Here is a 23,049-nt window from a genome sequence, read left to right as displayed (position 1 = left end):
GCAAAACCCACAGGTGGGGGGAAAATACTTGCAACCTTTTATAATCACCCTAACATAAAGTGGTACTAGAATATTTAAGGAATTTCTGTAAATCCATTTTAAAAAATACGAATACCCCAAGCAGGTTTCCTTGTTATCGTTTTGTGTTCTCTCTAGAATACATAAAATAAGTTAATGTGTGCAAAATGGCCTACTCAGTATCTGAAACATAACACCATCCACTAACTGTTATAAATGTGTCATTTCACCTTGATGGCTTTCAACCCGGTAGCTAGGGCACTCTTTTTCAACAGCGCTTTGCACAAAGCCCTTGTGGAATTTTTTCAATCAAGAAAAAGCTGTTGTCTATACCTGGCTACAAAGGCCCCACACCTCACTTCTCAAACCTCAACTCCTGAATCAATCAGACATGTGTGCAACATAATCTATATTACATAATAGATTGGGTACATAGATAGTAACTATAATGCATCATATACATATAATGTATATATTTTGCACATTATATAATATGTACATTATATATGTACAAGCATAACTTGCATAGGTCCACATGTATGCCAGGTCACTGCAATTTGGGGGGGGGATGAATTAAAAGATCAGTTGGCACAGGGGTTGTGACACAGAGGGCTAAGCCAGCGCTTGCACTGCCTCCACTTCCCTTGGAGCCTCCTGCTGCACGCCCTGTGGGGCAGTGCAAATGGCTCAGGCAGCTGAATCTCTCATTCCTGAGGGGAAACCCAGATGGAATTCCTAGCTCTTGCCTTCCGCCTGGCCCTCGGCCAGATATTGAGGACATTTTGAGAATAATCCAGTGGGTAGACGATCTCCCTTTCTGGCTTTCCCATTCGTCCTGCCCTTAAAGTAAACAAAAGTAAACTTCAATAATGCTAAGTTTGTTCTGAAAAATTTGGAATCCATGCCTAATTTTTTAGTGGCATGTATTTTCTCACAATTGTTTGAGCACTCCTCATAGGCAGAGATCTCAAAATGTTTTTGCACTTAAAGAAATTGATCTTCTAATTTGATTTTTTAATTTTTTGAACTTATCCCACATAAATCTCCAAACTGCACAAGCTCAAAGATTCTCAGACAGCTGGCAGAGCATTCTCCATGTTTTTATCCTTGGTCTGTGAGACTATTTCTGGTTAGATCACCATGAAATCCACAGACTGAAGTTGAGAACGTTATAGCCACCAGTGTGGCTACACATCATCAAATTTGCTGGAAGCTCAAAGGGGCCAAGAAGGGTGGACCCATTCGTTCTCGTTTGAGCTGGGATACCCAATATTCTGCACCCTTAGACATCATTGCCTCAAGTCCTCATGTGTCTATGCCTTCAGGCGCCAAACAAGATCTAACCAGTGGTCCCATAGCATAGTCCTCTGGACGGGCACAAAATTGCACCGCCAGCTTGCCTGGTTCTCCAGCCCACAGAAGGCTGACCATGAGGGTGCTTGGCCTCTATTCTTATGATAAGTATCTCAGCATGCTCTATGTGTGTGTGTCTCTCTCTTTCTAAACACACACACACACACACACACACACACACACCACGAAGTTGTTTCAACAGTTCACGAATGAGCATTATCTCTTAGCTCCTTATCCTATATCCATTGATTCTGTTTCCCCAGAGAACCCTAATATGGAGTCCCTCGAGATTCAGACATTGATGTGTAAATCTCTGCTATGTCAGAATGTGACTTTTTGCAAATAAAGTCATTGCAAGGAACCAATGCAAAACCCTAGTGTTAAATCCTTGCCTCACTTATGCCAGGATCCCACATGGGTGCAAGTCCGTATCCCAGTTGCACTACTTCTCATGCAGCGCCCTGCTTGGGGTCTGGAAAAGCAGCAGAGAATGACCCTAAGCCTTGGGACTCTGCACCCATGTGGAAGGCCCAGAAGAAGCTCCTGGCTCCTGGCTTTGGACTGGCTCATCTCCGGACATTGCAGCCACTTGGGAGTGAACCAGTGGATGGAGGATCTTTCTGCGTCTTCTTTTCTCTGGAAATGCGACTTTCTGATACACATAAACAAATCTTTAAAAAAATAAAAATCTGAAGTCATCGCAAATGAACTACATGGAGGTGGGGTCTTGTCAAAGGAGAGATCTGGACACACACACACACACACACACACACACACAGAGAGAAACCATTCTGCAGGATGAAGGTGAAGATGGAGGTGATGATTGTGTCAGCCCAGAAGCACCAAAGACTGCCAGAAAACCACCAGAAGCTTGGGAGAGAGGTAACATATCCTAGCCCATGGCTTTCAGACTCCCAGGTCTCAGTGAGATTTCTGTTGTGTAAATCTTCCTATTTGTGGTGCTTTGTGACATCAACCCCATAAAACGAACACATTGAGTAGTAGATAAGTTCTGTCATTGTCTCTTCTCCTTAGAAGAACTGTCTCTAGAAACATGAACTGCGGAGAAATGATTTTTCCAGCCATGATTGCCCAAAAATAAACTTTTATCATACATGATTACTCTCACAGCTTTTCAATTTCTAGCATTTAAAGCATCCACAACTACATTAGAACAGATATATATTGTAACAAACACATATATGTATCAATCACATCTGACAGACACACACGCCCATAGGTGAGTATGAAGAACCTGCAACAGGAGCTACCCATCTGATGCATCATTGGTCTCTCTGTGAAGTGACATACAGAGCTGGTCACACGCATGAAGACTGAATAGAAATGTTCTGACTTTCCAAACCAATCCATGGTGATGTTATCACTGGAACTGAGATGAATCACGGTTTGTGAGGTCACGGTCATTGTTCCCTGTTGCTCCAGGCTCTAAGAATGTCCATCATTGTTGGATTTCTTCTAGAATATGGTGCCATGTGATTATAAAAATGCAAGCATTCTCATTTCTTATAAACTTTGGATTCAAGCTTCTGCTGTGCTGTATTTTCTAGAAACGTCAAGGCTAGACAGAGCTAACTGATCCCGGCTAAGGTACTACAAGACTGACCAGTTCCATGAGTAGGAACATGTCTAGGTTTTCCTCGCCAAATGTATGGGGTAGATTCATAGTGGTGCTCCATGCTTCTCTGACAATGGTGTTCTGCAGCTAATTACAGCAGAATTAACTACAAAATGGCAACATCTGTGCATCTATGTGATCAGGGGATTGGAAAATGTCTCCCCGCCCCAAGATTTATCTGTTTATTTGAAAGGCAGAGTTACAGAGACAGAGGGATAGTCATGGCCACACACACCGAGAGAAACAGAGAAAGAGAGAGAGGGAGCCTTCTACCTGCTGCTTCCCAGTCCACTCTCATAATGGCCGCAGTGGCTGAAGCTGGACGATCTGAAGCCAGGAGCTTCTTCCAAGTCTCCCATGTAGACCCGGAGACCTAAGCAATAGGGTCAAGTCTACTGCTTTCCCAGGTGTATTAGTAGGGAGCTGGGAGGGAAGTGGAGCAGCTAGGACTCAAACTTGGTGCTCCTGTGGAATGCCAGTGACACAGATGGCAGACTTACCCGACATGCCCCAGCTTCAGCCCTGGGGAATGTCTCGATGCGAGTAACGAGAGAATTCCTCAGCTGGGAGAGATGTTCAGATGCCCTCTGTCCTCAGGTAGGAGCAATGAGCTACATTGCTGCAAGGGTTAAAGGTTCCAGTCTTCCCTGCCCTGGGAAGGAAGCAGCTCAAACTGCACAGAGTTGGGACAGGGGTTCAGTCTGAATAATCTCTAAGAGGAATGTTGTCACAGAGAGGGATGGAGTTTTAGTGATGTGTCGCTGTGGCTTGCAGACTGCTTGAGTCGCCCAGCTCCCTGTCTCTCACGCGCTCCCTGCCCCATCTGTCTCTGTCAGCTACACGGGAGATCTGAATGGAGCTCCTGCCTCTTGGTTTCAGGCTGGTCCTCACCCAGCTATTGCAGCCATTAGGGCAGAGAACCAGTGAATGGAAGATCTCTCACTCTGCCATCACTCCGTCTTTCAAACAAATAATCAGAACTCCAAAAATGGGTTCCTTATGCCTTTAGTACTCAGTTTGTTAATACATTCATTATTTTTTTAGGCTTAGTTAAACTGAGGCTTCAGTTTGCCTGGTATTATCATCACCAGCTTTTGTATTTATTTTCATTAGAGAGACTTGGCTGACTTTGGTATTTACTCGTCTTTGGAAAGGTTATTTATTCATTTAAAAGGCAGAATGACAGAGAGACAGAGAAATTATCTGTCTGCTGGCTCACCGCTAAATGGCTGTGACGGCTTGGACTGAGGCCGACGGAAGCCAGGAGCCAACAGCTCCACAAGGGTCTCCCAAATGGGTGGCAGACACCAGGGCTGCAGCCACCATCATTTCCTAAGTTCATTAGCAGGAAGCTTGGTCTGAAGCGAAACAGCCAGGACTTGAGCCAGTGTACTGGCACAGGATGCCCATGACTCTGTGGGTTTGCCTGCAGTACCACGGTGCCCACCCCGAATGTTCTCTGAGCTATAGCGGGGATTGCTGCTGCCACAGTCATTTCATCCAGTGCCTCACCTTTGAATTGCAAGGGAGGCCTTCCACGAACGGCTAGAATGTTATGGCTCAGTCTGCTCGCAATGTTGGAATTCAGGCTACTGGATCCTTGCTCTTTATAGAGTTTGATTTCTTAGATTCCATCAACTTGTTTAAAACACCCGATTTTATTTTTCTTCATGAAACCAAATCTGTGATGATGCAATTTACATGCAAGATATCTTACATACAAAGAATCAAGGAATAGCATTTATAATAAATGTTATTTGGTTTGGAAAAATGTTGATCACATTGACTTTATACATTAGGTTAGTGTTAATTGATTCCTTATTAGTAATACATTTTCCCATGAGATGTCAAAGTTTCTTTGAGAAACTCTTAGTCATGATTTAAGAACAAGAATGTTAAGTTTACGTTTGAAATAAATAACCATTGTTAAATTTTTATATCATAATGTACTCATCACAGAAATTTTAAGTCAGGTGTTTGCTTTACAAATTATTTTTGTTACCAATTTAGTCCTAAGCAAAATAATGTCAAAACTGCTCTTAATGGTCCCCTTCTCACCTTCCAGCTAATCTCTGCCTGACTCTAGCTTTTGGGCTTAATAGATAATTATAGCCAAAATTAATTTTTAAAATTAACTCAGAACTGGTTTACAACCTGCCTGGGATTTGCCAATCTATTCCTCCTTCAGCTCCTGGGAGTTGAGTTAATTACGTTGAATCACACTAATTAAATTCTTCACCAGCTCTTTTAAGAAAACAAATCCGTCATGCTATAGAAGGCGTTGTAGATTTGACGTAAGGCTCCCAGGGAGTCTTTGCTTCTGTTATGAAATACCAATTTAGATGTTTAAGTGGGAGCATACTGCGTGATGAAGCTTTGGGATGCTTTAGCTGGTGCTCATGTCCTCAGGCCTAACCGAACTCACTGCTTACTACTGCTCACTGTGTGCAAAACCCAGGAGTTACAGCTCCTGCCCTCAAAGAAGTTTCAGTAAAACCTGATGTGAAGAATTACTATGTATGGGGCGAATGCTTGGGCCAGCAGCTAAGACACTGGCATTCTGCATTGGAGTGTCTAAGTTTGACTTCTACACTGGCACTGGATTCTCACTTCCTGTGAGTGCAAACCCCAAGATGCAGCCTTGATGGCCCCCAGAATTGGGTCCCTGCATCCCTGTCTGTGGATTGAATTCCTGGCTCTCTGATCCAGCCCTGGCTGTTGTAGACGTGAACAAATGGGATGGAGGGAGCTTTCTCTTGGTCTCTCTCTGCCACTCAAATAAATACTTTACAAGGCAGATGAAGTAAATATGCTAGGCAAATGGCAGAAGCTGGGGGGGGGGGGTTAAGGGTTCTGGGAGTATCAGAAAAAGTTCATGGAATGGAGAAGGAAGGTTAAGCAAGATCCTAAAAGAGCAGAAGAACTTCCACAGAGAAAATGAGAGAGAAGCAAAGAAGGGCATTTGAGCCAGTGAGCAAGGCACGCAGGAATCCTGGGAGAGCAAAGCCTGTTTCCAGAAGCACGCAACGGCCCTGCTTGATCCCTTCCGGAAGCAGCCATCACAGCAGACTTGCGAGGTCCGGGAGCAGCTCTGGGTCTGCTCTGCTCTGGACCACTCGACCAAGAACTGCTCAGGTAGGAAGACTGCACAGCAGAGCTTGCTGATTACTGGGAGTAGGGAAGGCCGTGATTCTACAATACAAGCACCTATACACACACAGTCACGCTTGTGGAAACACTTAGCCGTTTCCCCTCAAAAGGTATCTGACCTTGAGCAGTTTCACTTAGCCCCTTAAGTCTTACTTCCTCCTCCAGTGAATTTAATCTAGCACCTGCTTTTCAGGCGTACAGGGATACCAGGACTGCATCACAAAGCACTTTTGTGCAATTGAGAGTTTCCCCCACTCTCCGTGTCGCTACAGCCCTTCACTAGGACACTCACGGGGGTGAGTGGAAAGGAAGATGGATTTCAGTCTCCTTGCTTCTTCAAAGTCAAGTTTCAGGGCACAAGAAGTCCTGGGAAAAGGGCCCAACAAAATGCTTCGCGATAACATAAATCTCAATAAACACTAGCCATCATAATTGTGATTAAGCCCCCAAACACTCCAAAACTCAGTGCCTAGGCCCAGTTAGAGGCCAACCGGGTAGGTCTGATAGGAAAACAGATCAGTACTAACAATGCACACTGAATCTTGGAGAGTTCAAAATTCTGTCTTGCACAGTGAGCCCTTTCCTGGGCGACGCTCCTGCCACCAGATGGCGCTGGTTCCCTGCGCGCACAGCTGCGGCTCAGGGCAGTGCCGCCTTGCCTGGAGCAGCGGCTTCCACCTGCCGGCTGCGCAGTCCGCAGGTGCTATCTGCCTCCGTTCTTGGCTTAAAGCTCTTCTCTACAAAGTAGAGCCAGGTGTGTAGGGAGACGCCGTCAACTCTCCAACCCTCCGCATTTAAAACCAGGATATCATCATAATTAACTGACCAAGTAACAGAGTCTCTTTACTCTTGGCTCTTCTCCTGCACTGTGGTTGTGGGGGTGGAGATAACAGATCATCCACAAAAGCAAACCAGAATGTCCGGATACTTAGTCTTCATACCACGTGCTGGGGAGCCTTCCCAACTTAAGTCCTAAGAATATATTTTTTTCTTATTTCTGCCTTCCTTTTCCTTGTCTAGATGTAAAGCATTTATGAGTTGCATAACATAATGCAAAAGCTTTGGAAAGTGTTTTGACTGAATTAATATATATCAAATTGTGAGGAGAACTTAATACAAAAAATGACTTATAAGTTATGTTGTAAAATGAAAGCTTTGTGCTGTTTCTTAAGCCGCGTGTATTTCCAGATTTTCTCTCTTTTTGTCCTTCTCCAATGCCGAAAGTTGTGAGGATGAGGTTGCTATTGTAGAGCTGTGGGCTAGGCCGTTCTTTCCATCAGCAGCATACCATAACTGAATGCCAGTTTGAGTCCCAGCTGCTCCGCTTCCCATTCTGCTGCAGGCTGATGTGCTGGGACACTGCGGGTGAGGGTCCAAGCGCTGGGTCCTGCCGCCCAATTTGCAAGATGCAGATGGAGTTCCTGGTTCCACTTACACCCAGTCCAGCCCTGCGGGAATGAGCCAGCAGAGGGAAAGTCTCTCTCTCTCTCTCTTTCTCTCTCTCTCTCTTTCTCTTTGTATGTGTGTGTGTTTCTTAAATAAGTTTTTTGGAAAAAAACCTGAGATCTCAGGGAGACTTTTCAGAAGCTCTCTGCAAGCCTCTAAAACCATCCAAACACATGTCTTAGACACAGTAAGCGGGCTTCCTAGCGCTCCATCCAGAGCCTTCTCCTCCTCAGCCGCAAACAGAAATGGTGTTGCTGAGGTCCCGTGTTTATTTGCACACAGAGAGCAACTCCTACTAACTTACAACAAATTCTGAATCCAAATCTTCTTTTAAAGAATTATTTTCTTATTGGAAACGCAGGTATCCAGAGAGGAGGAGAGACGGAGACAAAGATCTTCCATCTACTGGTTCACTCCCCAAGTGGCTACCACAGCTGGAGCTGAGCCGATCTGAAGCCAGGAGCTTTTTCTGGGTCTTCCACACTGGTACAGGGTCCCAAGGCCTTGAGCCATCCTCTACTGCTTTTCCAGGCCACAAGCTGGGAGCCAGATGGGAAATGGGGCAGATGGGACACGAATCTGTACTCTAATGGAATCCTGGAACATGCAAGGCGAGGATTTCAGCCACTAGGCTACCTCGTTGGGCCCCTGAATCTAAATCTTAGTGTTAAAACATCTTCATAGCAGAGAGAGTAAAGAGAAAGTTTCGACTCTGCTCTTGACATTTTCCTACATAAACCAGCCCCGTGACTTCCTCCTGCCCTTTCAGGGCCAGAATGTTTGCTTCCAAAATTCCTTAGTGACTGACAAATTGTGCATAACATGTCTCAGCGAGGTTTTCGATATTGAGCCTGTTTTATAACGATTGAGCTGCATTGAACTAGATGTACATATCTCACTCAAACTTGGGACATTTTCAGCTACTGCTTTTTGAATAAGCTTTCTTCTCCTTTTCTCTCTTCTCTCTCTTTGCATCCCATAGTATACATACTATTACTCCCTGTTGTGTCCCATGCATCCTATAACCTTTAGCTTTCCTTTTACATTCTTTTTCTTCCCCTCATTGAATGATTTCAAAGGAACTGTTTTTCAGCTCACAGATTTTTTTTCATCTCTTGGTCATGTCTGTTTCTGTGACATTTCTCTTTTTATTATCCTCTTCGTATCTTTGAATTGTTTATTTATGTACTCTTTTAGCTTGCTAAGCATCCTTAAAATAATTATTTTAGGGCACAGTGCAGTAGCCTAGCAGCTAAACTCCTTGCCTTGCATCCCTGGAATCCCACACGGATGCTGGTTCTTATCCCAGCAGCCCCACTTCCCATCCAGTTCCCCTCCCTGCCAGTGGCCTGGGAAAGCAGTCGAAGATGGCCCAAAGCCTTGGGACCCTGCACTCGCGTGGGAGACCTGGAAGAAGCTCCCGGCTCCTGGATTTAGATCAGCTTAGCTCTGGGCATTGGCTACTTGGGGAGTGAACCAGTAGATGGAAGATCTTCCTCTCTGTCTCTCCTGCTCTCTGTATATCAGACTTTCAAAAAATAATAATACATTTTTAAATTATTGTTTTGAATTCTTTTTTAGGCAGGCAGATCTACACATGTTCATTTCTTTTGGTTCAGTTACTAGAAAATCACTGTGTTCTCTTGGTGATGCTGTGTTTCCTTGGATTTCATGTTTCTTGATGTGTTGACATTCAAAGAAGTCATCTCCTCTAGCCCTGACTGCGTGGCCTCCAGAGTCAACACATTCACCTGGCTGCCCGAAGAGGAACCCTAGGCTCGCTCAGCCATTTCCCGTGTTCCCACGGCATGTCTCTCATTCCCTGCTGGGAAGGGGTGATTCTTGAGACTGCATGTGTTCCTCAATCCATAAAGCCAGACAAGGTTCCAAGTGTTTCCCATTTGCTTTCCCTAGGTCAACGCACAAATGCCCCAATTTGTGTTTCTTTTCTCAGTCCCGTGGAGTTGAGGCAGATGAATGCCTGTGCTCAGGAGCTCGCTGCAAAATCTCATGCTTAGCATCCTAGGCTGGGGGTGAGAGATGTCTGGAGACCCAGTCTGAGGGGCTGTGAGGCATATGCAACATAGCAGTACACGGTGGGAAACTTGAACGCTGTTCCCAAAGAGATTGCCTGGAGACAGGCACCTAATGAAGCCCACAAAACCCTCCTCAATTCAAATTCCAATTTTTTCCTTACCTTGCATTTGCTACCCAACTGTTTTGGACCGTGGATTCTTTGAAACACGACCTAAAAATTCTTGGTCAGATATCACTGGCCTCCCTCCAATCGTGCATGACACAGCTAGTATTAAAAGCAAATTAGAGGAAAGACATTTAATACATTTAATTAGTATCATGAGAAGACTGCATTTAATGAGATTTAACCCAAGCCTGAACGATGAAGAATGACCAAACAGCACGTGTCAAAATCTGTCCAAAGCAGATGGGAGTCTGTGAGCTCACAGACTCACAAACTTATCTTCTTGAATTCCAAGCAAAAGGTTTACTTTTTTTTTTTTTTTTGAGATTTGCTTTTGTTCCTTTAGTAGGAGCCCTCTGTGCCACCCAGTTGGCAGATCGTTTGTTTTTGTGAGAGTTTTTCTAAATCAATCAGGACATGGATAATCTTATTTTATCTCTGGGCTTGGGTTTCTTTTGATGAGAGTCTAGAGCAGTCATGGGGGACACTCAGCCTCCTGCCAGGGACCGCTTGTGTTTCAGTTGTACAAGGTCAGATCTTAATTTAACCACCAACTGGATACTTAATTTTAGTTACACAGAGGAACACATTGGCTGCAAGGCACTTCCTCTGGTTCAGGAAGGCAGGTCCCTGGGTAAGAATGACAAGATGATCATTCCAAAAGGTGAGATTATGAAATATTTGACCTGTACCTTGCCAACCAGCTTATAGAGTAGGTCAGGACTGGCAATGTTATATGTAGATGAAAATGCGTATGATGGTAACTACTCATTTCTTTCTTTCCAATTAATTGTGAGAATTTCTGTCTAGAACTAACATGTAGACTACAGTCACACTTGTTTGGTTAGTTTATGCAACATCAACTCAATTGCATAATTGTTAAGCATAACAGAATCATAAAAATAGATCAAGAATAAATATACTTATAAGAAGTATAAATAATTAAAAGGTATTTTAAAATAATATGTCTATCAAGGCTTTTTCATCACTTGCAAAAGATAAGTATTTGATGTTCAGATTGGAAAATTTCTTTAAATTAGGCAGAAGGAAAAACTTAAATCAAATCTCAGAAGATTACGTCTGGAAAGCCTTTAAAATTGGCTTGGCGTCATTCCCACCTGTCTAAGAACTCTTTTGTGTGTAACATTGCCCGGCTTGCTGCAAACTGGCAGTGCTTTGGACACACACAGGATTATATCATTGCTTTGTGCTGACAACTTTAAATCATTCTAATAAAATACCATAATTTTATATGTTGGTTATTTTGATAGGAATGTCTTACTTTCAAACCAAAATTTACCTGAAATTTCTGTTTCCTTTGGAGTTGTTAGTTAAATTTGCTCAAACTCCTTCAGAAAGCTTTTTCTGAGGCTTGCGAACTTTCAGGTTAGGGAACGAGACTCGTTAGTCACCAACTGCATCGGAGGAGCTCTGCTGGCAGGTGACTGCATGTGTGGCGCATGGCTCTATTACTCAGTGGATGCGCAGGCTTCGAGTAAATTACCTAACCGCTCTCTGCTTCAGTATGCTCCTCTGTGAGAGGTGTGTGGGGCAGGGAGAAGGGGTTGCTGCAGAAATTAAAGGGGATAATCCTTTCACTGTGTTTAAGTTTGTTGTAGATGTCAGCTGCAGCAATTATTCAAGAGAACAAATAGGGGTTGAGGATCCACTGTGTGCCTCAATTTATGCTAATCCACAAAACAAAAAGATGATGCTGGTGGTAGTTTCGGGGGAAAGTCTAGAATACATGGCCTTACGGCAGGAACCCCTGCATGTCTGTGTCTAGTGCTATGCATGGAATATAGAACAGAGTAAATACATATGTTTGAATAACCCATAGAATGGCCTTAATAGGTCACTAAGAGTGGGTGGGTCGACACCCCTGTCTCGTTGGTTAGTAGAACAGAGGGATGTAGTTGGCACTATGCATTTGTGTTCAAGAAGACATTTGTCAGTAGTTCTCGATGATGCTTCAGTTACCAGGAGACATTAATACTCGATTGTGGTGTCTCTAACAGAATAGATAAACAGGTTTTCTCAAAAGGTGCAAAATCACTGAAGAGGGTTAACTTGGAGGCTTTGTCCAGTGCCAACTTCTGTTGATTATTTCTCATTGTCACAAGAGCATAAAGACATGTAGAAGGGCCCAGTACATTAGCTCTAGTTCTTATCCCAGCAAACCTGCTTCCATCCAGCTCCCTGCTTGTGGCCTGGGAAAACAGTCAAGGTGGGCTCAAGACCTTGGGACCTGCACTCATGTGGGAGACCTGGAATGCATGGAGCCTCTTCCAGGTCTTCCATGCAGGTGCAGGGTATCAAGGCTTTGGGACTTTCTCTGTTGCTTTCCCAGGCCACAAGCAGGGAAGTTGGATGGGAAATGGAGTAGTTAGGACTCTATCCAGTGCCCATATGGGATCCCAATGCTTGCAAGATGAGAATTTAGCCATTGAACCATTGCATCAGGCCTTCAGAGTCACTTTTAAAGAGAGATGGATAAGTGTGTGTGTGTGTGTGTGTGTGTGTGTGTACAGGAAAACAACCAAGATGTGCATGAGGTGAGGTCATGTCGTGGGAAGAGTATTTGTCCAGCCTTGGAAGGTCTCAGAAGTGTCAGTAGAGTTGACAAGCCTTCCTGGGAGATGTCTGGAGGCTTCTCCTGTTGCAGAAGGACACTTGTTCAGTGAGGCTCTGTGGAAGCGATCCCAGAGCATGGCAGAGTGTTTTGAAGATTAGGATTCACCCTTCATGTTTTTCTTAATTGTTAAAGCTGGCCAGAGAGGAAGGGTTGTGTGGGACCATGGGGAGCTCCTGTCACAGTAGTGCAAAAGGCGGAACTTGCCAGTGTCTGCTGGGCATATTGGAAATGGAATCTACAGGTGGGGCGAGCTCATAATCTTTAACTCTGAAGCCTGCTGACCTAAGAAAGACAAAGCATGAGCGAATACAGGCTTCTGCAAGGGCATGTCCAAGGGTGAGGGATGACACTAAAACTGTCTTCAGATCCTGGAGTTCTATTTCCCTGTTCCAGAAGAATTCAGTCACAGAGAAATCACAGGTCATGTTTACTCTTTGCCACTCATCAGATGCAGCTATCCAGGCTGCGAATGCTGGGCCAGGATCTGAGCAGCTGCCTCCACTGGCAGGAAATTAGTGGTGTATTTTTGCAGAGTGAGAGATAAGGAGGTGCAGTGTATCATTAATGTTTAACTGAGCCCCGAATGCAACAATATTTGACTTGAGCCACAGATAGGAGCTTTTACTGTGTCCAGGAAAAAACATTGTTAAATAGAATATATTTCTATGTGTTTATATATGTATATGGTCTAGAGATGTTTAATGTTTATTATTTTAATAGCTATGAATAGTATCAAAGCATTGTTATTCTCCCTGCACCTCCATTGCGCAAACCACAAAGGTAGCTTGTTATTGTCTGGAGCTGGACCCACCTACCTCGCAGCTCCACTCACCCATTACAGGAGAATAAGCATGCGATGTCTTTCAGACACAGCCACTCGGGGAATGAGGCTCTGAGCCAGTGATGCAGGTGAGAGGACCTGGCTTTCAGGTTTCCGCTCTTTCCCTGACCTGGCAGGTCTCCTTCCTTCTCCCCTCATCCCTGACCTCCCCCACTCACAGAGCTACCATGTCCCACAGAAGCTATGAGAGGTAACACTAACTCACCAACCACCTTAATAATGAGACATTGGGACAGGTGGTAGCTGGGAACTGGTTCACAGAATCCAATGCGGAGAGTGTCATGTACTCGTGTTCGCTTCTGCATCAGCCCTTGCAACATCGTCCCAATCTCCTGACCATTTCAGGCAGGCACCAACTGCTACACTGATCCTATTTTTTCGACAGTGATGTTTAGATTCCAAAACAAAAGGTACAGAATGGAGACAAGCTTAGGATACCTCAGACCACCCTTAATGAAAAAAAAATGGTTTAATACATGGAGCCAAAGAAAAAGATTTACGTGTCCTTGGAAGCTATTTTTTTATTTTTGGAATTTATTGTCATCAAGAGCTGGCTGTGAAGAGCATGATCAAAGTGTTTTCTTATAAGGACAATAAAGTGTGATGGTATTTTCTGGCAGCTTCTGGAAGACCTTGGAAGTGAAGGTATTCCCACTCGACTCTGACGGCTTGTCAGCCCTGTGACATTGGGTAGGACTTTCAGCTTCTTAGAAGCCAGTTTTCATTTCTGCACAATGACTCTGTAACGCTACAACACAGAATCACAGTGAAGAGTTCAAAACAAGGTAATGTGTGGAAAATGCTTTGCACAGGACTTGTAATAAAGCAAGCACTTGATAGTTTACAGTTCTTATTTCTCTATTTCTGATATTACAATACATTTTCTAAAATTTACATGATCATCAAACTTTTCCTTTTCCCACTGTCTATATTGAAGATTTAACTCATCTGTAAAGCAAACTAATACATATTGATTTATGGATACTATAGTTGGAAGTTAGCCCTTGGAAATCTTTAACTTGGTGCATCTTTATCAGGGGTATGGGAAAGAGTCAGAGGATGCATGAATTTTCTAAAGTGGCATGAGATGTTGGAGTAGATGATGTCCCTCTGGAGAGAGAACCCAGCTTTCATCCAATGTCCTCCTGCCCCTAAACAAGACTAATTGGTGCTCCTAAAGCAGAGGTTAATTGTACATATAATTGTCCCAAGTCTCTTGTAAATAAGCAATTCATAAACAGCAAATTATGCTATTATTTGGCTTCTCTGGATCCAGACCTGATGTGAAATCCAAAATGATTTTTTAAAAGGATTCTCTCAATATTCAGAGAATTAAAGTGAAGAACCAATGATTAGGTGTTAAAAGGCTTCAAAGGGATGGGTGTTTGGTTAAGTGCTTAAGGCACTGCTCGGGATGTCGGTGCATAACCAAAGGCTGGGTTCAAGTTGTGTTTTCACTTCTGATTCTGTCTTCCTGCTGAGCACACCCTGGGAAACAGTGGGTGATACTCAGGCAGGGAGTCTCTGCCATCCACACGGAGACTCCACACGGAGTTCATGGCCCCAGCAGTGGCCCAGCCCTGACTGCCAACAGTCAGTATTCCTTTCTGCCTACACAATTCTCTTTCTCTTGTTTGAGAATCTGTCTCTATGCCTATCAAATATAATGAAAGAAAAATTTTTCTTTTAAAAAAGTTATTAAAATAGTACCTTGTTTAATCTTAGATTCTTGAATGCTGCCTTATTTGGATAATTTTCAGTGGGATTTTGTGAGCCTTGTATAAGTTTCAAGTACATATCAACAGATGCCCTCTTCCCCTTGGCCTTACACGTTAATCTCTCCACACCATCCCTGTGCTACTCCTTTGATTGTGCCCCAGCGGCTTAGCACATTTGTTCAACAATCTTTGCTTCATCCCAAGTTTTCAGCAAAATGTTTCAGAGAGTTGGTGTTGGGTTAGAGTTGTTCCTCAACAGCGTTTTCTCATCACGTCAACCCTTTCCTTTTTGGTGGTAACTAGAAGGACATTCCAACAATAAAACAAAACACTTTCCACAAACCTGCTTGCTTCTCTGAGGAGCCTATGACAGGTCACATACGGGAAGCCAGAATGTCAAATGGGCTTAAATTTCAGCTCGTGACTGTAACAGACAAAAGGCTCTGTATCCCGTTACTGACCCCAGATCCATGCCAGCCCATCACCACAGTGATAGCAGAGAAAGCCACCAGGCAATGCCACAGGAGCGTGTGACCACACAACTTGTGACCCCGTTGCGCTGCCTGCAGACCTAACTGCCTTTTAACAGTGACCCCCCCAAAAGCTGCTGTGCTCTATAGTTGACTCTGAGAGGGGACAGAGGGGAAAAAGCATACAAATAAGTAAGATTTATTTTATTCCCTTTAGAAAGCTGGCAGTTTCAGTGGGAATACCAAGTACAAGTATGTGAAGATTTGGCAAAGCAAATACAGAATGAGTGTAAATCCAGATGCTGGACAAAAAACAAACAAACAACAACAAAAACACACATAGAAGTAGCTCTTCACAGATAGAGAAGACCAGAGAGGGATTGGATAAAGTCTCACCCAGGACTTCCAGCGTAGGAAGGCAGTATGGGCTGTGGGGGTGGAGCAGTAGCTGGAAGATCTCATGAATGAAGAAGAAAGAGATACAATAGTATGGCAGTGAGCAAAATGGAGTCATACGGGAAGTGAGCAATCAAATTTTGTTCAGTGAGAGGAATCTTTCCAGGGAAATGATCAATACAGAAACGGCTCAATGCCCTTTTCTTAACTCATTCGCTCACACAAGACACATTTAGAGCCCAAGAGAGCATCTCCAGGTACCAGGGTTACCGACTGCTTGCTTTCTACTTATTGTAGGAAAGAGAGACAGACAAGGAACAATTAACAAGAAATAAAACTTAAAGTAGCAGTTGGATGTATTTGCTGATAGAACCTCTTCCGAGGAGACAGGGCTGTCACAGCAGAAGAGAGTGCATTTAGTGGCATGTCACGTATGCACACTCTGAACATTGTCACCGTTAGATGCCTTCTGTTGGTGGCGATCAGAAGGCCAGTGGTGCAAACAATGAACTCCAAAATCAGAATGATTCTACTGAGTGGGTGAACAGTTTGTCCATTAGACTTCACCCAGCAGTGTGTGAGCTGCCTGAGCTTATTTAGCCTCGGGGAACAAGAGGAACAAAACAGGTCAACTCTGTTTTGGAAATTCCCTGAAAGTGACTCTTTTCAACAATGTTTTCTATATTCATTTTTTTTTTACAAATTTGAAAATGTATTTCAAAGTTAAGGAGATCACAGATACAGGTTGACCAAATAGGTTTCATGCTTCTTATGGATTAAAATGTAATGCACTTGTTAAATGGGGAAAAGGTGTGTAATTTCACTTTTCACGTTGTATTTGTTTTATGTGAGCCCTGAATAACCGATACTGTGAAATCCCCTTTTCAAAATTATACCCAGACATGGATGGTAACGATGACCTTGAGGAAGACCATCTTACAAGTTACGATGTTCAGCTCAGTATTCAAGAATCCATCGAAGCGGGCAAGAATGCATTGTATACAGAAAGGTAGTGTTCCAATAGACTTTTCCCAACAAAACTGCTTTATTTCCTGACTCCTTTAGGAAAATGTTTACTTTTTTTCTGCTTGGAAGCAGAATGCCTTTGCAAGAACCACAGTGTGTACGTTTTAGCAACATGATCTTCCATAAATTCCCACCTCATGAGGAAAATGGACACCGGTTAGATGAAAAAAATTATAATTGAATTAATATGAGCCAAAGAAAGCAATGAGTAGTTTGAATAAATTTGCAGTTACTCTTCATACAACCATTCTCCAGAGAGGAGTGCAGAGCGCTCCATGGGCTCCGGCTCTGCCCTTGGCACAACTGGCCCTTCAGCACGAACAGCTCTAGTCCATCATCCTTAAATAGAAACATGAGTGCAAATCCACGTAAGCATGTAAGTTCAATGGGTTGGTGAAGAGTCACAGAGCTTTATTAAATAGGACAAAGTAGTATATAATCTACCACTTATCTAATTACCCACCAGCCAAGTGACAGGAGTTAGCAAGTGAAAATACACATAAAACTGAGATATTATACAAGCAGTAGTCATAAGATTTAAAACAGCAACAGTGAATTTTCTCTTGAAAGATGCACTTTCCACCAACGATAAACTGTGCTGTATGTTAGCATTCCGCTGCTGTATACATTCTGGATATTTGTAGTACTTTTGGTAGATTTAGTGCTACGAAATTATGGCTTTTGAGCTTTTAGGATGGAAATGTTACATTTAACCAACTGGCAATTTTCATTTATTGCCCTAGCTCCAACAAATGTTTGAGAGTTCCCCAGGAAGTATTCCCCACCACAGAATGCAGCAGCTGTTTCTTCTTAATAAAATTAAATACATTTGTTATGAAACTCCTTGTTTCCACCTACCAGCCATCCCCTGGAGAATAGCTGTGAGGGTTTATAGTTCACACCCGCCGGGCTGGTGACTGGAAGCTTCCTCAGTCAATGCGGTGCCTGTTTTCCCTGGTGGATAAGTTGATGAAAGACGAACATGTGACGCAGCCCTTAAGCTCCCGAATGTCTAATGAGCAATTATTAAGTTGAAAGCATCAATAGTTAGTGAGTACAGAGTTTTGAAAGTTGGAATAAGCCTTAAAGGTCTCATTATTTTCTCAAATGAAGAAATAAGTACCCAGAAACTAAGTCCTCCCTCTCCCCGCCCCAGTCCACCCCAGTCCCCAAATCATAAAATCAGACTGGCATTTGCAGGTCCAGGATTAGCCTGTTGAGCCATTGCCCTGGTCCTGGTTTACTCCTTTTTTGCTGCTTATAGGAATCAAAATGTTGGTTTTGGCACCAACGTATCAGAACATTTTCTGAATTTGATACCTAGACCTTTACATCTTTTAAAGTAGACACATTCAGATTTGTGCATTTCTTACAGTTCTTTTCATTAAATTACGTAAAAAAAATTTACACTTAGCTGTTGGTTCTTTGAAGTAGATCACTAGAATAAACATGGTTTATTTTTTTTCCTCTGATAGATTTGTACCCTTAAGTGATCAAAACAGACAACTGGTGAAGGCAATAAAGCAAGGTAAATGGGCATATTGTCTGCAGTGACATGGATGGAGATTCATCCCGGCAAAGTAAAGCTTTGTTACCTGTTGATGCCTCCAACGTAGGTCACATTCTTGAGCTCCAAGAGTATGTGAAGTGTAAATTCGCGCTGGACGAAGCTGACGAGAAAGGCTGGTTCCCATTGCATGAAGCTGTTGTGCAGCCCTGGCAGCAAATCCTTGAGGTTGTTCTGGATGGTAAGAGGCTGTTGAACCACTTTGACTAAACCAGAGCAACAATGTAGAAGTTGAGGGGGCTCCCAGTGAACACAGCCAACAAAGAGGACCGGGAAAGATCCTTTGGGGTGCGGAAAATGGAGTGCCCATGTTTTAAACTCGGGATGCAAAAACAAGTTCATTTTGTAACATTAGAGTTCAGCTTTTGCATCCCTATGATACAAGTTGTGGGGTGAGGGTTGAGGGAGGGTGCGGTAAGCACCTAAAAATAATAGAAATTTGCCTATATAATAAATTAATTGATTTAAATAGAAAGGCCTTTTCTTTTGGAAGTCAGTTTTATTTTTTCATCTTGAACGACCTCTTGGATTTCCACAAGATTATTATTTAGTGCAATAATTAATACTTACAATATTTCTCTTAATATTGCATATTTTTTCATAATATGAACATGAACAAATGTTGTGGTACATAAGTCCAGTGTTAAACATTAGTACCTGTTGAAATACCTAGAATCAGAATTGTATAAGATTTTTAATTTTTTTTCCTGATTTGGGAATATTTCATATTATATAGTGCCTTATCTTGGCCATAGAACCCAAATCTAAACACATAATTCATTTGTGTTTTATAGCGAGCAAGAGAGAGGAGGACAGTTCCTGAGTGCTGGTTTATTTCCCAAATAGCTGCACGAGTCAACACTAAGTTTGGGGTTGAGGTCAGGAGACAGGCACTCAACCCAGGTCTCCCACGTGGTGGCAGGGCACATCCGCTTGGGCCATCACCACTTCCTCCCAAGATCTTCATTGGCAAGAAATTGGAACTGGGAGTAAAACAGACTTTTGAACCCAAACACTTCAAGATGACATGCTGGCTTAAGAGAAAGGCCAGAGCCCGGTGCTGAAGCCTAGCTGCTAAAACCCTTGCCTTGCATATGCCAGAAGCCCATATGGGCACCGGTTCTAATCCCAGCAGCCCCACTTCCCATTCAGCTCCCTGCATGTGGCCTGGGAAAGCAGTGGAAGATGGCCCAAAGTCTGGGACCCTGCATCCATGTGGGAGAGACCCTGAAAAAGCTCCTGGCTCCTGGCTTCGGATCGGCTGAGCTCCAGCCGTTGCAGTCACTTGGGGAGTGAATCAGTGGGCAGAAGATCTTCCTCTCTGTATATATGATTTTCTAATAAAAATAAATAAATCTTAAAAGAAGACAGCATTATGTGACGCAGTATTTCTCACGTGTCAGTATCTTACAGAATGCTATGAGTGTACCTTCTTTTGACTCTGTGACTAATAAATACTTGCTAGTTAGCTCTCGAGTCTCCACCTACAAAACTAGCCAGATAGCCACATGATACAGCCAGACGCATCAATGATGTGGTTCAACTGTGCGCACATAATACTGGTTGATTCTGATCTCTTGGATATCTTTTGCTTGAATATTTAAAAATTCTCAACACAATGCCTTTACTTCTCAGCATCTTACAAGACAATGTGGGAATTCAAGACCTGTGATGGAGAAACACCCTTGACATTGGCAGTCAAAGCTGGTAGGGCGGAAAACGTGAGAATTTTACTAGAAAAGGGTGTGTGGCCTAACACGAAAAATGACAAAGGAGAGACTCCCCTGCTGATAGGTAAATGATTTTTTTTCCCTAAAGCTTTCATAGGTTGAAACAAATAAGAAATATTTAATGAGTGTTTGCAACCATTGTGTCTTGGGTGAAATGATGTGACCTCGGTCCCTCCCGTTGCGTGAGCCTCTCCCCTAACTCTCATCTCAACTGCCCCGTGATCTTTGCTTTCCTTTCCTGCAAAGAGAGTAGATGTGGCAAATGCGTGCAGCTTTCAGAACTCAGCTACAGAGAATGCAACTAACCAGCAGGGCTCTGAATTAAGGTCTTGAGGCTAGACGTGCCAGTTCCGAAGGAATGTTCTCTGGGTGGCATCCAGATGCAAGCAGGGGTGTTTGTGTAACTTGGAGCTACAAGAAAGAGTAGAAAAGTGGTTTGAAAGGGAGACGCCAGGTCCACATCAGCATCACAGATACCCCAACTACCTTGGAATCAAATGGAGCCCGCCAAAGCTGCACACACAGATACAGCTCCTGCCTCCCTGTGATGGGATTCATGGCTGAGGTAGGACAGGGGAGCGTCTGCTCAAGGGGCGGGGCGAGAGAGAGAGAGAGAGAGACAGAGAGAGAGAGAGAGATGAACTGCAGGAGAGCAGGGCTCTTGTTTATGAGATCTGCCTTGCTGTGAGAGTGCACCTGCGGGCCTGTTTCCTCCTGTGTGAAACAGAAATGCAACATCTGCCGTGTGGAATTGTTGTAAAAACTGGAGAAAAATGCAGAGAGATGCTCAGGAGAGGAGACCCTTCACAAAATTGCCTGTGAATGGTAGTGGGAGGAGAACGAGAAGAGGAAAGAGGACAGGCCCAGGGGATGTGATCAGGGAATGGTGGGAGAAGAGGCTACGCCAGGGCAAGCTGAAGCCATGCGGTGAGGAACCACTTCAGCTGCTATTCACAGTGGAATCCTTTGAGTTTTTGAAGTAACCTGAAAATGGTCGAAAGGAAACTCCAACGAGTCCTGATCTTTAGCATTTGTATTCAGCAGCAGCAGCTCACACTATCTAGGCTAGAAACATTCACTGAGAGCTCCCACTATGTCTGGGGTTACACTGGGCAGGTTCACATGAAGTTGAGTGGAAGAAAACCTTGCTGCTCTCAAAGAGGCCAGGACATAACTGAGGTGGAAAATGTGTGTCACACGTGCTATGACATATTGTACCTTCAAAGAAACCTGGGGGCTAACAAAGCAGTGAATCTACAAAGACTGGGTTAAGTGTTGGGCAGGCATATGCAGCACTGGTGGTCCAGCCAGGAAATCTCCCAGGCAGGTGTTCTGCCCCCAGCACACTGGGCTCCATGAAGAGTTTCGGCACAGCACATGGTGATTCTGGCTCAATTCCTCTTGCTTGCTCTTGCCACACATCAGAGCTTTGGACCGTTCCAAATTCAGATGAGATTAGACAAACAAGCTAATTGTTACAGCTATTGCACTGGCAAAGCTTCTATAACAAGAAATAACAGACACAGCAGTGACACAAAAAGAAAGATTTGCCATCTCAGCTGAGTGGCCGGGGCTGGCAGGATGGCCTTGCCACTGTTCCAAGGGCTTCCAAGGGTGCTGTAGGCAGCACCAGCTCCCAGGTAGCAGAGAGCAGGAAGGAGTAACTCCTGGGACAGCATCTTCTGTTTAGGATGACTTGGACATTGTCCCCAGACCCTGCTCCACTCCTGTTTAGATTTTGTCGTATCACCACCCTAAGTGGGCTGGGATCACTTTGTCTTTATCTGAGTGGGCTGGGATCTGTTGCTAAAAGGAAAGCAGCATGAGAACGAAGGGTCAAACTCAGTTGTGTATGGAGGGCTGTATTAGTAACATTAGCAGGCAGTCTTCCCATTAGATGCTAACCAGTCTGTGTTGCAATCACATGGCACTTCCCATCAATCAACCAGGATTCTTTTCCTGAGCTAGCTCTACATACACTAAGTGGAGTACACACCTATGAACTGGTTTAACATTTTAAGGTGGTATGTTTTTTTAAAGGCAAACGTATCCCATGCAGTGTTTGTAACAATATCCACATACTTGATTCTCTTTCCATAGATACCTTTTAAGTTTTAGAAAAAGGTGCTCTTTTCTAGAATCGTATGAATATATGAATGTATTGCTTTATCAGATACATGCTAAATTATTCTTTTCTGCTACTTTCAATCCACTTGTTTTTTAAATAGCAGCTAAGTTTTTAATTATCGCTGATTTGTTTGCCTTTTCCTTTAATGCTTCATGCCCCCAACAGAGCATTTAACATTTACACACATTCCAAAGTTCTATATTCTGGCTTCATTTCTCTGTAATATTAGCTAAAGTATGGGGAAGGAGTTCTATTGGTGAGCTATCCTAGTGGAAATAGAATTAACAATGGGAAATGATGTATTTTTAAGACCAATTGGTTATGGCAAAGAGAGGACAAAAGTTTAACAAGGAAATCCTTGGAGTGGTTTCTTTTGTCCTCGTCATGTCTGTGTTAGCACACTCAGAACTTTGGTTCTGGAACTCGCATCAAGTCCTTGTAGGTTTCACAGCAAAATGGATCATCCGCGGCACCTTCAGTTTAGTTCTGAAAGAAATGGGCTGCTTTGAAATTTGCTGTCTACCACCTGCCTGCTTATATTGTTTCTTCTTTTCTGTCCAATGCCGTTTTTGTCATCCTTAGCCTGTTGCCATCATTCTTATCTGTATGGAATACCTTCAGATGGCCAAGATAATAACCAGGGCACTTCTTCCCCCTCTGTCAGCTGGCCACCACAAAAAGCATGCTGATGCAACATAGTCACGTTACATGTGAGTGCCCAGTCAGTGGTACACA

At 43.5% G+C, this 23,049-nt stretch overlaps 1 protein-coding gene across 3 annotated transcripts in view; it reads left to right on the top strand.

Moving 5' to 3' along the window:
• The first annotated feature begins 2,831 nt into the window (after positions 1-2,831).
• Positions 2,832-23,049, top strand: part of ASB15 (ankyrin repeat and SOCS box containing 15) — a 30,574-nt gene continuing 10,356 nt past the window's right edge. Inside the window, exons 1-6 of one of the 3 annotated variants that reach the window (XM_058655076.1) lie at positions 2,832-2,979; positions 13,900-14,064; positions 16,764-16,872; positions 18,365-18,417; positions 18,506-18,637; positions 20,092-20,250. In XM_058655076.1, coding sequence (XP_058511059.1) covers positions 16,766-16,872; positions 18,365-18,417; positions 18,506-18,637; positions 20,092-20,250 — 451 coding nt within the window. In that variant the 5' untranslated portion in view covers positions 2,832-2,979; positions 13,900-14,064; positions 16,764-16,765. Of the gene's footprint in view, positions 2,980-10,354; positions 10,468-13,899; positions 14,065-16,763; positions 16,873-18,364; positions 18,418-18,505; positions 18,638-20,091; positions 20,251-23,049 lie in introns of those variants that run through there. The other 2 variants (XM_058655074.1, XM_058655075.1) reach the window with 2 other exon arrangements.

The sequence above is a fragment of the Ochotona princeps genome, chromosome 25 (assembly GCF_030435755.1).
Source record: "Ochotona princeps isolate mOchPri1 chromosome 25, mOchPri1.hap1, whole genome shotgun sequence".
NCBI lineage: Eukaryota > Metazoa > Chordata > Mammalia > Lagomorpha > Ochotonidae > Ochotona > Ochotona princeps.
The sequence above is the reverse complement of the archived record's forward strand: the minus strand, read 5'-3'. Positions and strand labels throughout refer to the sequence as shown.